Source organism: Drosophila albomicans, chromosome 3, assembly GCF_009650485.2.
Source record: "Drosophila albomicans strain 15112-1751.03 chromosome 3, ASM965048v2, whole genome shotgun sequence".
Lineage (NCBI taxonomy): Eukaryota > Metazoa > Arthropoda > Insecta > Diptera > Drosophilidae > Drosophila > Drosophila albomicans.
Genome location: NC_047629.2, coordinates 50820158 through 50833790, shown reverse-complemented (window position 1 = coordinate 50833790; position 13633 = coordinate 50820158). Strand labels below are relative to the sequence as shown.

At 38.0% G+C, this 13633-nt stretch overlaps 1 protein-coding gene across 2 annotated transcripts in view; it reads left to right on the top strand.

Annotated features, from left to right (window-relative positions):
• Positions 1-12911, top strand: part of LOC117568200 (protein bric-a-brac 2) — a 41967-nt gene extending 29056 nt beyond the window's left edge. Inside the window, exons 3-5 of one of the 2 annotated variants that reach the window (XM_034248668.2) lie at positions 8845-8911; positions 9080-9507; positions 10740-12911. In XM_034248668.2, coding sequence (XP_034104559.1) covers positions 8845-8911; positions 9080-9507; positions 10740-11726 — 1482 coding nt within the window. In that variant the 3' untranslated portion in view covers positions 11727-12911. Of the gene's footprint in view, positions 1-8844; positions 8912-9076; positions 9508-10739 lie in introns of both variants that reach the window. The other variant, XM_034248666.2, reaches the window with a different exon arrangement.
• Positions 12912-13633: the final 722 nt, after the last annotated feature.

The following is a 13633-nucleotide window of genomic DNA, read 5'->3' as shown; positions in this document are numbered from 1 at the left end:
CTGTAATTCTTGTTTTATACGACTACAAGAGAGGGTGCAGAGGGGGCAGAGGGAAGGGGCAAGGCAGGTTGCAAAGTTGCTTTACCTTTTTGCATAGCATTGGATTTTGCTAAGTAACATAGCGGCATTTCATTTAATATTTATGTCTCTCTAAATATTAAATATTATTTCAAGGGTTTATGCGAGTGCACACACACACACACACACATACACAATGTATACACACACACACACACACACACACACTCTCGCACACACATTGCAGTCAGTTTTTGTTGGCTTTGAGTGCGCGGGGACTTTGGCTTTTGGTATCTTGGCAGCGGAGCCGATTCGATTGGCCGCCACAGCGCCCGTAGGCAGACATTCAAATATGCATTACAGCAATGCAATGAGTGTGCGTATGTATGTGTGTGTGTGTTGGTGTGTGTGCGTGCAGCTCAAATAACATAGCATACATCTGTGCGCTTGACCGAAATGCAGCTCGCGCGCTTCCTGCTTTGGCATTTCGCTTTGTCTTTGCCTTCCTGTCTTGGTATTTACTTTGCTGCTCGCTTATTCATATGGAAAACACTTGCCACACACACATACATCCTTGCTTATGGACATGCTTGTGCATGTTGCTTTGAAATGTCCGTGCATGTTAGATTTCGCCCCGCATCAAACTAATGATGATGACAAAGGGGGCGGGCAACACACACATACATATAACATATATTTTTTTCTGCTCTCGAGGAATATTGAATTAATATTTAATGATCGTGTGCAGTCGTTTTAACACTTGCCAGACAATTCAGTTGCAACTTTCTGCTGCTGCTGCTTGCACTTTCAATCAGCTCAAAGGACACGCAAGGCTCTGAAGTAAACGTTACGCTGCGTAGTCATTACAATAACAACAACAACTGACTTTGTGTAAGCTTTAAGTAGCTGTGGCTGAAAGGCAAGGCTGCCACGGCCGCCGACTGTCGGCCATATATCCTCATTATCCTGCATGCTAAAAACAATAAATTACTATTTGCAAAAGGTTAATTTTTACTTCGAAACAAACAAACAAACAGCGCGAACGCAAAAACGAACACAACAAGCAAGGCGCCATAAAATGTGGCAACAAAAAAAATTACATGAGGGGAAAAAGTTGCAATTACCAACAACAACAACAAGAGAAACAGCGACAGCTACACAGAACAGTTGAAAACAACAATAGCTAAAGTAAATAACACAGCAACAACAACAACAACAACAACAGCAACTGCAATAAACAGCAACACATTGCAATGTTGCAAAGGCTTGCCCCTAGCGATGGCAGCGTGAAAAAGAAAATAATAAATAATTCTATATAAAATAATGTGAATATTAAAAACAATATAATTCAAGAATATTTTAAAAAATTCTTTTTAATTCAATACTAAACTTTCTTTACTTTATATTTTTATTGTACTTTATTTTAATTGTAATGTATTTCAAATTCATTTTCCTTTCTTTATGTAATTTTTATTTTTATGTGGTCATTTCTTCACTGAAATTTTAATGAAGTCAAATATTTTCACTTATTGTTCAACATTATATTAAGCTTCTAAACAAGCGTAAAGACAATTTATAAATAATATGATATATTCAGTTGTTTAATATTTAATTTAATTAGTAGTCATTTCACATTGAACATTTTTCTATCAATAAAATGCATTGATTAAAGCTTTTTGATATTTTGAAATGCTCTGGTTTATAATATTTTTTCTTTGTTCTTATTGAATTGAAGTTACAATTTTTTTATTCTTTACATTTTTATGATTTTTAATTGCCATAACAATATAAATTATTTTCAAAATTTTCGTTTATTTTGTTTTCTTTCTATCAGTTCTATGTTAAATTTTTTTCACTGTCATTGTAATGATGTCATTTATATTTGCCTTTCCATACTCGAACCATTTTTCTATTATTCGATGCATTGATCTAAGCTATTATTATAGAAATTCTAAATATTGAACTGATCAACAACTGGTAGCTAATTAAATTAATTGTATATTTAAAAACAATAAAGATTGCAACTGCATTTTCACAATGTCATCACTAGCTCTGACCTTTTCCTTGGTGTCTGTTGCGCTTGCCGCCTGACTTCGAGTTCGAGTCGAGTTCGAGTTGAAGTCGGAGACGGAGTCGGAGTCTCAGTTTTGAGGGGTAGACAACAGTTAGAAGCTCGTCGCGCCTGTGACTTGCAAGGAATAGAAAGCAAGCAGGGAAGGAAGGAAGGAATAGGAAGGGTAACATTTGTAAAGTTATTTTTTCGTTTCGTTTTTTTTTGTTTCAATTTTTTGTTGTATTTCTTTTTTTATTTGGGCTTGGCACTTTGTGTATGGATGGATGAATGGATGAAGTCAAGTCGAGTTGAGTTGAGTTGAGCTGAGCGTTGAGTGTGCCCCCATTTGAATGTTTTATTGTAATTTTAGTTGTCGGTTGTCGGCTGCTGGTTAGTTTGCTAGCTGACTGCCTGGCTGGATAGTTGGCTGAACCTGACACACCTCAATGCGCGCTGCACTCAACACTTGGCGTATAATTATTTATTGCATTTAAATTATTGTTGGCTTTATTGTAAGTGTTGTTATTGCTCTCTAGCTGTTGTCGTTCTGTTGTTGTTCTCGTTTTTGTTGTTGTTGTAGCAAACAAAACTTTCATTGTATGTTACACTCAGATACAGAAACAGAAACAGAAGCGTAGCGCCAAGCAACATGCACTCGCACTTGATTTTATGATTACTACAATTACTGCAATAGTTGTTTGCTGTTGTTGCTGTTGTTGTTTCCATTGCTATTGCTATTGCTGTTAGTCTGATTGTTGTTGCAGTCCACCTAAGCTCTGACACATTGCGTCCAAGTCGAACTCTCCTTCCGTAGAAATTCGCCACTGCAATTGTTTTGTAACATTGTGTTTCTTTTGCATTTCCATACATATCAGATATACATAATACATTTTACAATATATACTACATATATATCTACACAACAGTTATGTAAAAAGTAAGAAAAGTTGGGTAGACCACCGCCGTCTTTGCCGTCTCTCTTCCAGGGACTGGAGGGCAAAACTCCTTTTGCGGCTTTGCCCTCCGCGAAATGTGTTTTTCACATTATTTCATGAATAATGCATTGGGCTAATATGCATATTTTATGTGAAATTCGTGCAATAAAATACTATTAAATATTTAGTTGTTGCTGCCACTGCCACTGCTGCCACCGTTGCTTTTGCTGTTGTTGCCACTGCCATGGACTTGTCTTGCGGATCCACCAAGGAGTTGAATAGTTAAGCAAAGAAGTTGCACAGTTAAGCAAAGATGAGCTGCTTTCTGCACAGTTGGCTAACAACCGGGCAATTCAATTTCCAAGACTAGACTCTACAGACTCAACTCTACCGAGTTATGTACCGTATTTCATAGGCGGTAAAATGCCATTTTCATTTTCACTGTTTGCCAAAGTTTTTGCCACTGTTTGAAAATACTTTGCAAATACTATACACTGTAAAAACAAAAGAGTTCAAAGTTCTAGAAGTTTTCGCTTTGTAAAATTGTATATGAAATTTTATTGATTATGGGTTATTCATAGATAACATTTAGTTACTATTTGTATACTCTACACATTAACTTATTGCTGATATTGAACTTTAAAGATATCGTAGTCAAAATGTAGTATTGAAGTGTATAAAAAGTGTACTCTTAGGATCATGCTTCTTAGTTATAATAGATGGAATTTATTATTCCTTTCAAAAACATCTTCTGCGTGCTGAAAGTTTTAATATTTCAATGAACTTAAAATCAAATCAAACTTAATGTTATTATATAATGAAATTATATTGATTAGAAATATTTTATTTATTTACTATTTGTATATTGAACTTCAAAGATATTGTAGAAACTATATTATATCATAATTTGAAAAAGAATTTATGATTCTTTCAAAAACATTATCTACTTGGTGAAAGAATTTCAAGTCGGCATTAAATTAAATAAAATATTATACTCTTGGAATCATGTTTGTTAGCTATGCATGGATAAAATATATCTTTCTGAAAGTTTCAGCGTGAATCAACTTAAAATTAGAGTAAATATAATAATATATGAATGTTATGTTCTTAGCATCATTTTGCTTAGCTATGAATAGCTGCAATTTAACGCTTCTATTTTTAGCGCCTTACCAATTCACACAAAGCAATCGTGTAGTTTGCTGAAATTGAGTTTCAACGGGACTCGGCTTAAAATAATAGTAAATACAGTATGGGTAATATAATCATTGGATTGTCATTACAACTGTTACCCACTGTCGAAACGTGCGACGGAATGGCGACAACTTGAAGCACTTTGGTGGAAGCACTTCTATAGAAGTAGTTGTAGTCGAGACTTTGTCGTCTTCTCTCAGTTTTGCTGTTCGCTGTTCTTCGTCTGTCTCCGTCCCTTTTCCATTCCCATTCCCCATTTAAATTAATTATTTATTATGCCAAGCATTGCTTCTTATAAAATTAATGAATGGCATGAGCGCAAAAACTATAAAACCGGGCGCAGGACGCGGATAAAAGACGCGACTACTGCAAGCCAAGGCCCGCACAAGGCGAAGACAGAGCGAGAGAGAGAAGAGAGTGTGAGTGAGGTAGAGAGACAGACAACTTGAGCAGGATTAGGATGAGAGAGAGTGAGAGAGAGCGCGAAATGTGCGGGGCGTGTGCGTGTGGTTGGCTGAGTAATATAAATAAATGAATGAATGAATGAGCCAAGGCAAGGTTTGGCAAGAGAAGAGAAGCGATGAGAGAGCGAAAGACAGAGAGAGAGAGAGTAGTTGCTAGTTGTAGTAGAAGTAGTAGTAGTGAAGGCTAAAGAGCAGCAGGCGCTCAGCAAACGCAGCACAGACAGACACAGACAAAAGCTTAAGGAACTTGTAGCAGGTGGTGTTCCAACTGGTGGCGATGGTGGTGGGAAGTGACATGCACACGGAACGTGGGGGGAAGAAGGTGATTGTGGTGAGCAAGTTGCAGACAAGAGAAATAACAAACTTGAGACGCCGCTGCTGACGTCGCTGCCACAGTAAAAGCACGAATCGAAAATGAATAATAAATAAAGTGTTATATAATATAAGAAATATACTCTACACACACAGCAAACTACATCCAAAGTTCTTCTAAGGCAACAAACAAGGTGGGGAAAAAGGACGCGACCACCTCAACTCTACCTCAGAGCTTAGAGCTCAGCTCTCTCGTTGGACGCGACTGTAGTTTAATGCTCGTAGTGTTAGCTTCTCCTTCTCCTTCTGGCTTGAGCATACCACAGTGTTGTAGTATCTGTAACAGCGTACAGAGGGGTGAGTGAGGAAGGGGGCAATGATGTGAAGGAGGAGGAGGCGGGGGTGTCGAGTTTATGTGCTCGCTTGAAAAATAAAATTAAAATTGCATTAGAATCCAACGGGTTTTATGGCGAGTGTTCCAAGTGGAAGGGGGCGAGAAATCGTGGCAACTTGAAGGCTGTTGAAAGGCAAGAATGTGTAAGGGAGAGAGAGCACTACAGAGAGCGAAAGAGAGAGAGAGAGAGAGGGAAGGTAGAATGAGCTATTGAACAAGTTAAGGGCAAGGGCAGAGGTAGCAACGCCTGCATTTGGATTGATGATAGATGCGGAGGAGGAGAGTGTGAGTACCTTGGTATGAATTTATATTTTATTACCAATATACAGACACGTGTGTGTCAGTGTGTCCGTGTGTGTGTGTGCGTATAACAAATATTGAGAAATATTCTAGAACAAAAATCAATATATTTCCGTTTTGTTTTTTTTTATAGAAATTTGTAGAAGCGAAAAAGTTAATTAAATAAATTATTATATGAATGGGGCGTGCACACGATGAGTAATTGGCAAGAACAAGAACAAGAAGACGATGAGCCACAGCAGTGGCAACAGCAACAGCAACATCGACTGAGGCAGCGCTGGAGCAGCGAAGCGCCGCAAATTAAATTAAATGAGTTGAAAGAAAGTTGAATGCGCGCACGCTTCAAATTTGTTTTTGTTGAGTATGAGAAACGTCGTGGCACAGTCACTTGTTCCAGTTGTTGTTGTTGTTGTTGCCTTCATCGTTGCTGGCGGGAAATTGAAAATTTAATTAATTAAACATTTTTGAGCACAGCAGCAGCAATATTTTATTATATGTATTGTACTATGCGAGTCTTATAATTGTTAGACTTCCCTTCCCACCGCACTCTAGGGCAGGGGGGGGAGGGGTTAAAAGGTCGCCATAATGCATTGGCAAGTGACTGGCGAATTTACGATGTAAGTGAGTAATGGATTCCCATGTTAGTGAGCAATTGTTTTAAGAGCAACGCCGCCGACGCCGACAACTTGAAGAACTACAACAATAATCATAATAATGATACGAGCAATAACAGTTAAAGTTCGTTCTTAATGCGGCAGCTAAACCATTCTATTGTTCTTGCAACATACACTACTACAATTGCCCCCGATGCTGGTGCAACAAAGTATCTCAAAATGATATGTGAACTTTGCAAGCTTTCATGTGCTTTACAAAGCTTTTGATTGAGTGCTCATTATTTTTGCAGTTGACTGATTAATAATATAATTTGTATTGTAATTATTATTGTTATTAGCAATAAACTTAACGCTGCTTAACTGTACACCCGGTTAACTACTTTGTCAGCAACAATTAATTACTTAAAGCTCAATACATTTTATATAACTTCTGACAGCTTAGCAACACTTTTCATTATAAACCACAAGTGGGAAACAGTTATTGTTGCTAAGTGTGCTCTACTTAGAAATACCCTAAGTAGAAGTAATGTCTAACAAATCATTAGAAATTATGAGAAAGAAAATAACTGAGCATGCTCAACTTAGAGGTACTCCTCACTACGGGTTTTATAAGTTTTTTGTTATGTTTATAAAGAATTTCGTTGAATTTGCTCATAAAGAAAATTCCTTATTTAGATTCTCGCAGAGTTCTTCCATTCTCTTGTCATTTATCATTGGGTTAGGAAATTGATCAATTAGTCATTTGATAATGTGGATTTTATAAAATCTTTAGAAAGATTATCGTAGAGTTCGCTCATTTTCTGTTTGTTCTTCAATATGTGAAGCTTTTTAAGCAATTTGAGTGGAAAACTGATTAATTATTTATTTGTTAATCTCAATTTTCTACAATCTTTATATAGATTATCGTACAGTTTTGCTCATTTTATATTTAAACATAATTAAAATTTCAAGATGTATACAAAATTATCAATCAATTAGTTATTTCGCTGTTTATTAATTCGCTTATCATATTCGCATTTCTCAAGTCATTCAAAACTTTCCATGCCTGAAAGTAAACAAAGTTAAATGCTATGCTACAAAATACCCTGTATTACTTTATTTTATTTAATTTCATTCTTCATTTCTCAAAAGATCAAGTTGAAATTTAAACATTACACATTTTTATCACAACAGTTAAACATCGTCTCAAATTTAATCCTTTTTTTGAGGGTGTATCACATAAATACTTTTGTACTTTATGGCATCCTTTGCTCATCTATTTTACGAGTGTTGCACAGGGTATAAAAACAACAAGCAGCTCCACTATTTGACGCTTCATTAACAAAATGTTTAACATAAAATAACGTTTTTAACGCCATTTTGATATCTGCTGCTGTTCTGGGTTGGGCTCGTTCGCATTCGTTAGCACATGTTTCCCTTCCTCTCCTTAGCTGTTTTCCCCATCTGCATTGCTCTTCACTTTGTTGTAAGGTTTAGGGTTTGCCTGTAAAAATGCAAAAAATGCTTCCGACTTTTCAATTTCAATTATTCATACATTTTATGACCTTTTTCCTTAACATGGCAGGCGTCTAACAAATGCAATGCAACATGAGGCATGAGGCATAAAGGGGTTGTAGCAACTGCCACGACTGCGACTGCGACTGAGGCTGGTGGCGTGGCTCTACCTAGTTTCAAATATTTAAGACTTGCACTATATATATATAAATTGTGTTTTTTTTTTTCTCTGTGCTCTGTTTCTTGCCGCTTCACATAATTTGTATAGCGAGCTTGTTGTTGGCCATATAAAATGCATGGCTTTGTGCAGTTGGGCCGCTGACATGGTCAGCAGAGAGTCAGGTGGAAGGCGGAGGGTGGAAGGTGGCAAGTAGGCGTCAACTTTGGCCGGTCAGCGGTAGGCAATGAATCCTTCTCGTGCCACGAACGAGGCAACGGAACGTGCATCAATTTAACTTTGTTTTTTTTTTTCGCAGCGAGTCGAAGTGCAAATGGGGCTTGGGCTTACTCTAGAAATTAACTGCGGCTTTGTCTTAATTTATTTAGCACATTTTTTGTTTTGCACATTGTTTTTTTTGTTGTTGTTGCCCCCTCTTTTCGTGTTTATTAATAAATATTAAAAGCCGCTTCAATTACTTCCACGAAGAGTTTTGCTTTAGTTAGCGTTAATTTGCGGACAGATATGGCGAATGAGTATGTGAGTGAAAGAGTGAGCGAGTGAGGGGGAATGTAGAGGCAACTCTTGAATGGCTAATAATAGCAAATGGCAATAAATAAATAGGGGACCTTTTGCCATAAAAATGCAAAGACAAAAGACGTCGAGGCGCTCAGCTAGTCAGCGAGAGAGGCAAATGGTTTTTGCCAACTTTGTATACTAATTTGCTTTGGCGTTTGCATACCAAAAAGCTTTGTTGGCCTCCCAGCATTTATGGCATTAATAAACTTTTATGGCCAAACATTTTGTGCCAAACAGTCGCCTCGACTTTTGCTTCGGCTTCGGCGCGTTCACACACAAAAACGTAAATGTCTTTTGAAAACTAAACGACGCTTTTCCTTATCGTCTTTGCAGGCCAAAATGATTGAGACCGGCGGACATGGCTGGATGGGTGCTCCTGCAACAGGCACATCTGTGGCGGGTAAGTGACAGTCCACACACACACATACACACACACACATACTTGCAACTATTTCAAGTCTTTGCAGGAAGCTTTCGCGGCTTCCTTTTGAGCCAATTAGCATAGCTCGTACTAAGTTTGGAATATGTTTTTTTTCTTTTGTGTTTGGCGCTTCCTTTTCACCAGCAGACAGCTACCAATACCAATTGCAGTCGATGTGGCAAAAATGCTGGAACACTAACCAACAGAATCTGGTGCAACAGTTGCGCTTTCGTGAACGCGGCCCCCTCAAGTCTTGGCGCCCCGAAGCCATGGCAGAGGCCATCTTCAGTGTGCTAAAAGAAGGACTTTCGCTATCGCAGGCTGCTCGCAAATATGACATCCCTTATCCGACATTCGTGCTCTATGCCAATCGTGTACACAACATGCTGGGACCTTCGCTCGATGGCGGCACTGATCCCCGACCCAAGGCACGTGGCCGACCGCAGCGCATCCTGCTCGGCATGTGGCCAGAGGAGCTCATTCGCAGCGTCATCAAGGCCGTGGTGTTCCGTGACTATCGCGAGATCAAGGAGGACATGGGTGCGCATCAGTATGCCAACGGACAGGCGCATGGTGTAAGTATTTAAAAGACAATTCAAGTATTTATTATAATTATAGTTACAAATATTTATTTGAATTCTATTTTGCATTATTTTAAAATACATGTATGACAACAGTTTTTTAGAATAAGAGTTAAAGAAAAATACCAAATCGTTGCTCAGATTATTGTGCCTTAGGAGTTCTTCATAGAGCTTTATATGTTTTTAAATGAGACTTTTATGATTTAATGAAATTCTACTTATAATAGCTAAGGCCGAGTGTGCTCGACTGTGAGACTGATTTATATCAAAAATACCAAAATATACCGACGGCTATAGAAAAAAGATATACCAAATATAGCCGTCAGTATATTATAGTATATTTGGAATATTGATTTAGTATATTTTAAGAATAATACCGCACTGTTTTATTGAAAATAGCTATCGGATATGTAGATATACCAAAATATACTAAATCAATATACCAAATATACTACTATATACTAAAATAAACTGACGGCTATATTTGGTATATCTATTTTCTATAAAACAGTGCGATATTATTCTTTAAATATACTAAAACAGTATACCGAAAATACCAAAATATTCCGCTATATTTGGTATATGCGATATATCCGCTAGCTACTTCCAATAAAACAGTGCGGTGTTATTCTTTAAATATACTAAATAAATATACCGAAATTTGTAGTATATACCGAAGTCTATAACTGATATATCGATATACAACTACATTGAAAATATACCATTGTGACACAACATATTAGATTATTAATTAAAGGAGTTAAGACCCAGCTACATCAAGTATTTTTTGCCGCATAAAATTGTTTATCTGATCGCAACTTAAATATCACATACCAAACTTTTCGAACATTCTGTGTGCTACTTGACGTGTTGGTACCAAAAGGGAATACAAATAAAAGGTTTATATCAAGTATACCACAGATGTGACAACTATAATAAAAACTAGCTTCAAAACAGTTTTCATCTGATAAATGCATACAATAAAAAAGAAGCAGACAAGCAAATGACGTTGTAAACTTTAATTAAAGTTTGCTTTAAGTGAACACAAATGTTCATAACATATAATTTGGGTTCGTCACAGTTATTATTTGTTTGAATATAATTTCATACCCTTAATTTTAATGAATATGGAGCTTAAATATAAATTATTGCTGTATCACTTGCCATTTCTTAACGCACTTCCTCTATGCTCTCTTGTTTCTTCCCCCTTACTTTCTCCACCTTAGGCACACTTTGGATCTGGCAACTCGTCAGCAGCCGCCAATGGCTACCACAACGCGGCGGTCAAGATGGCCGCCCAGAACGCTGCATTGGCACCGCCAGACAGCAGCAATCCACTGAGTACTATGACCGAGACCCTGCGCCGTCAGATCCTCTCGCAGCAGCAGCCGCAGCAGTCGCCGCACGTCCAGTCGATGAACATGTACAAATCGCCAGCGTACTTGCAACGCTCGGAGATTGAGGATCAGGTGTCGGCTGCCGCAGCGGTGGCAGCGGCCAAGCATCAGCAGAACGAGCGACGTGGCACCGAGAATTTGCCCGACTTGAGCGCTCTGGGACTGATGGGATTGCCCGGCCTCAATGTGATGCCCTCGCAGCAGGCGCCGCATCAACGCGGCGCAGGCGGCGGCGGTGGCGGCGGAGGAAGCGGCGGACCAGGTGCTGCCATGCATCCCAGTGCCGCGAGCTATGCGCGAGAATTATCCCGAGAACGCGAGCGAGAGCGTGAGATGTCCAGGGATCGAGAACTAAAGGAGGCGATGCATGCCCGACAATATGGCAATCAGTCGCGTGGCTCCAACTCCTCGGCAGGCAGCAAATCGGCGTCGGGACACGGTGCATCATCGAGTCGACCGGGCGCCGCATCGCCGTATTCCACGCACTACGCCAAGCATCAGAGCAAGGAGCAACAACAGCATCCGAACTATGCGTACAACAAGCGTTTCCTGGAGAGTTTGCCCGCGGGCATTGACTTCGAGGCTATTGCCAATGGGCTGCTGCAAAAGTCGGTGAACAAGAGTCCCCGCTTCGAGGACTTCTTCCCCGGCCAGGACATGAGTGAACTCTTCGCCACCGCCGACGCCAACGCCGGAGCCGCAGCGGCGGCAGCTGCGGCAGCCGCTGCTTATGCGCCGTCGCAGGTGCGAGAATCGCCGCTGATGAAGATCAAGCTGGAGCAGCAGCAGGCCACCGAGCTGCCGCATGAGGATTGAGTGCGTCGCGGGGTTGGCTCTTTTGAAGAGGCCAACGGCGTAGGGAGCGTAGGAGGTGGAGGAGGAGGAGACACACCACATCATTTGGACTGCTATTTTAACCCCAACGTTTAGTGTTTAGCCTGCTAAGTGCTTAGTTTTCACACAACAACAAAAAAAAAGAGTTGCTAACTGGTTTTTTATATGCTTAGTTATTATTATTATTAGTGTTTAGTGTTTAGGCTTTAGGTTATAACGGTACGAGTATTAAACGTTCCCCCTTCCCCCCCTCACAACACACACACACACATGCACTTCGGAACTTTCCTGTAAGGATAAGATCTCGCCTATATATTATTTATTTTGAATGCATTTGTTTTTCTTACGCGCCTTATTCTTTGCCAATATCGAGAGAAAGCAACAAAAATATGAGATAAAAAAAAACAACATGAAATATTACATTTAATATTAATAATAAAGGATAATATTAAATAATAAAGAATGGAAAAACAATATATAGTTACAACTAGAGACTTGTGCATTTCTTAAATGTAGTTTACCTTAGCTAAGCACACACAACAATACACACCACAAACACAAACACATTACTATTCATATTCATATTACGCATACGCAGTGTTGTCTTTAAAATGGTAAGCAATTATTATATAAATATAATACATTAATTACACTACTTTATATGTATACAAATACGATATATTATTATAATCGATAAACATGCCTATATAAATTACGATGTATGTCAAGTAATTGTATTTCCAAATGTAATTGTAAATAATGTACAAATTTCCATAGCCGTAGGACAACATTCACATAATATTAGTTAACACACATACACACACATACAGCCACACACACACACACACACACTCACTCGCTCATCGTATCCATGGGTCGCACATCTTCTATTCTATTGTAATATTCGTGAATAAATGAAATGTACGAGTAAATAATGCATCTAATATTACTTATAGCGTACATATTTACAGCTAATTTCATGTATGTCTAAACACACACAAACACACACTGTCCCAGTGCAGCACACACACACACACTCACCCATGCATTAAACATACACACACACCTACAATATTTAAGTGCATATACATATAAATTGTATGTTCTTTATCATTATTATTTTAGTTAAAACTAAATTATATGAAAACTGAAACAGAATAAAAGTGAAGAAGTAAATGTAAAAAAAATAATCAACCCTTGTGTTTTTTCTTATCTTGAATGGAATGTTGGGAGGTTGGGTTTGATATGCTGATAAATATTTCTGAGCTGATTACTTCGCTGATCGTTTCTCCGCCTATATTTTGATTGGCTGTCAAATAACTACAGCTCGAACTATTTCTAGAAGGAGAAAAAGAAGAAGGCTAACAACTACATATATTGCTTAATTCCAAAATATCACAACAGCCATGCCTAGCAACACTTAAATTCTGGGGCAAAAAGAAAGCTAAAAGTGATAAAAGTCTGTGTAATTGCAATCAATATTTTCTGATAAGAGAAAGAACATAATAAATGAAATGATGAGAAAATGATAATAAAACATTCTTGATAAAACATTTTTTTTTTCAACATTCGAGAAAATAGAACTCTTTATTTGTCAACAGAATTATATATATAATAATAATATAATAATATATTAGTAATATATTGGATGCAAAATTCGGAAGGCAAAAATTGCCAACACTGAATATTTGAATAATAGTTCAAAATTTTGGAAGTTTTTGCCACATAAATGAATTTGGATTCCGCAATTTGTTATTTATTAAATATGGGTTTTTATTTACTATTCCTTACTTCACTTCAGTACTTTGCTTTACTTTTAATAGCTATTCCTTACTTCACTTCAGTGAATCAGATAAATTAAATTAATTTGTAATAATACATAAAATGGA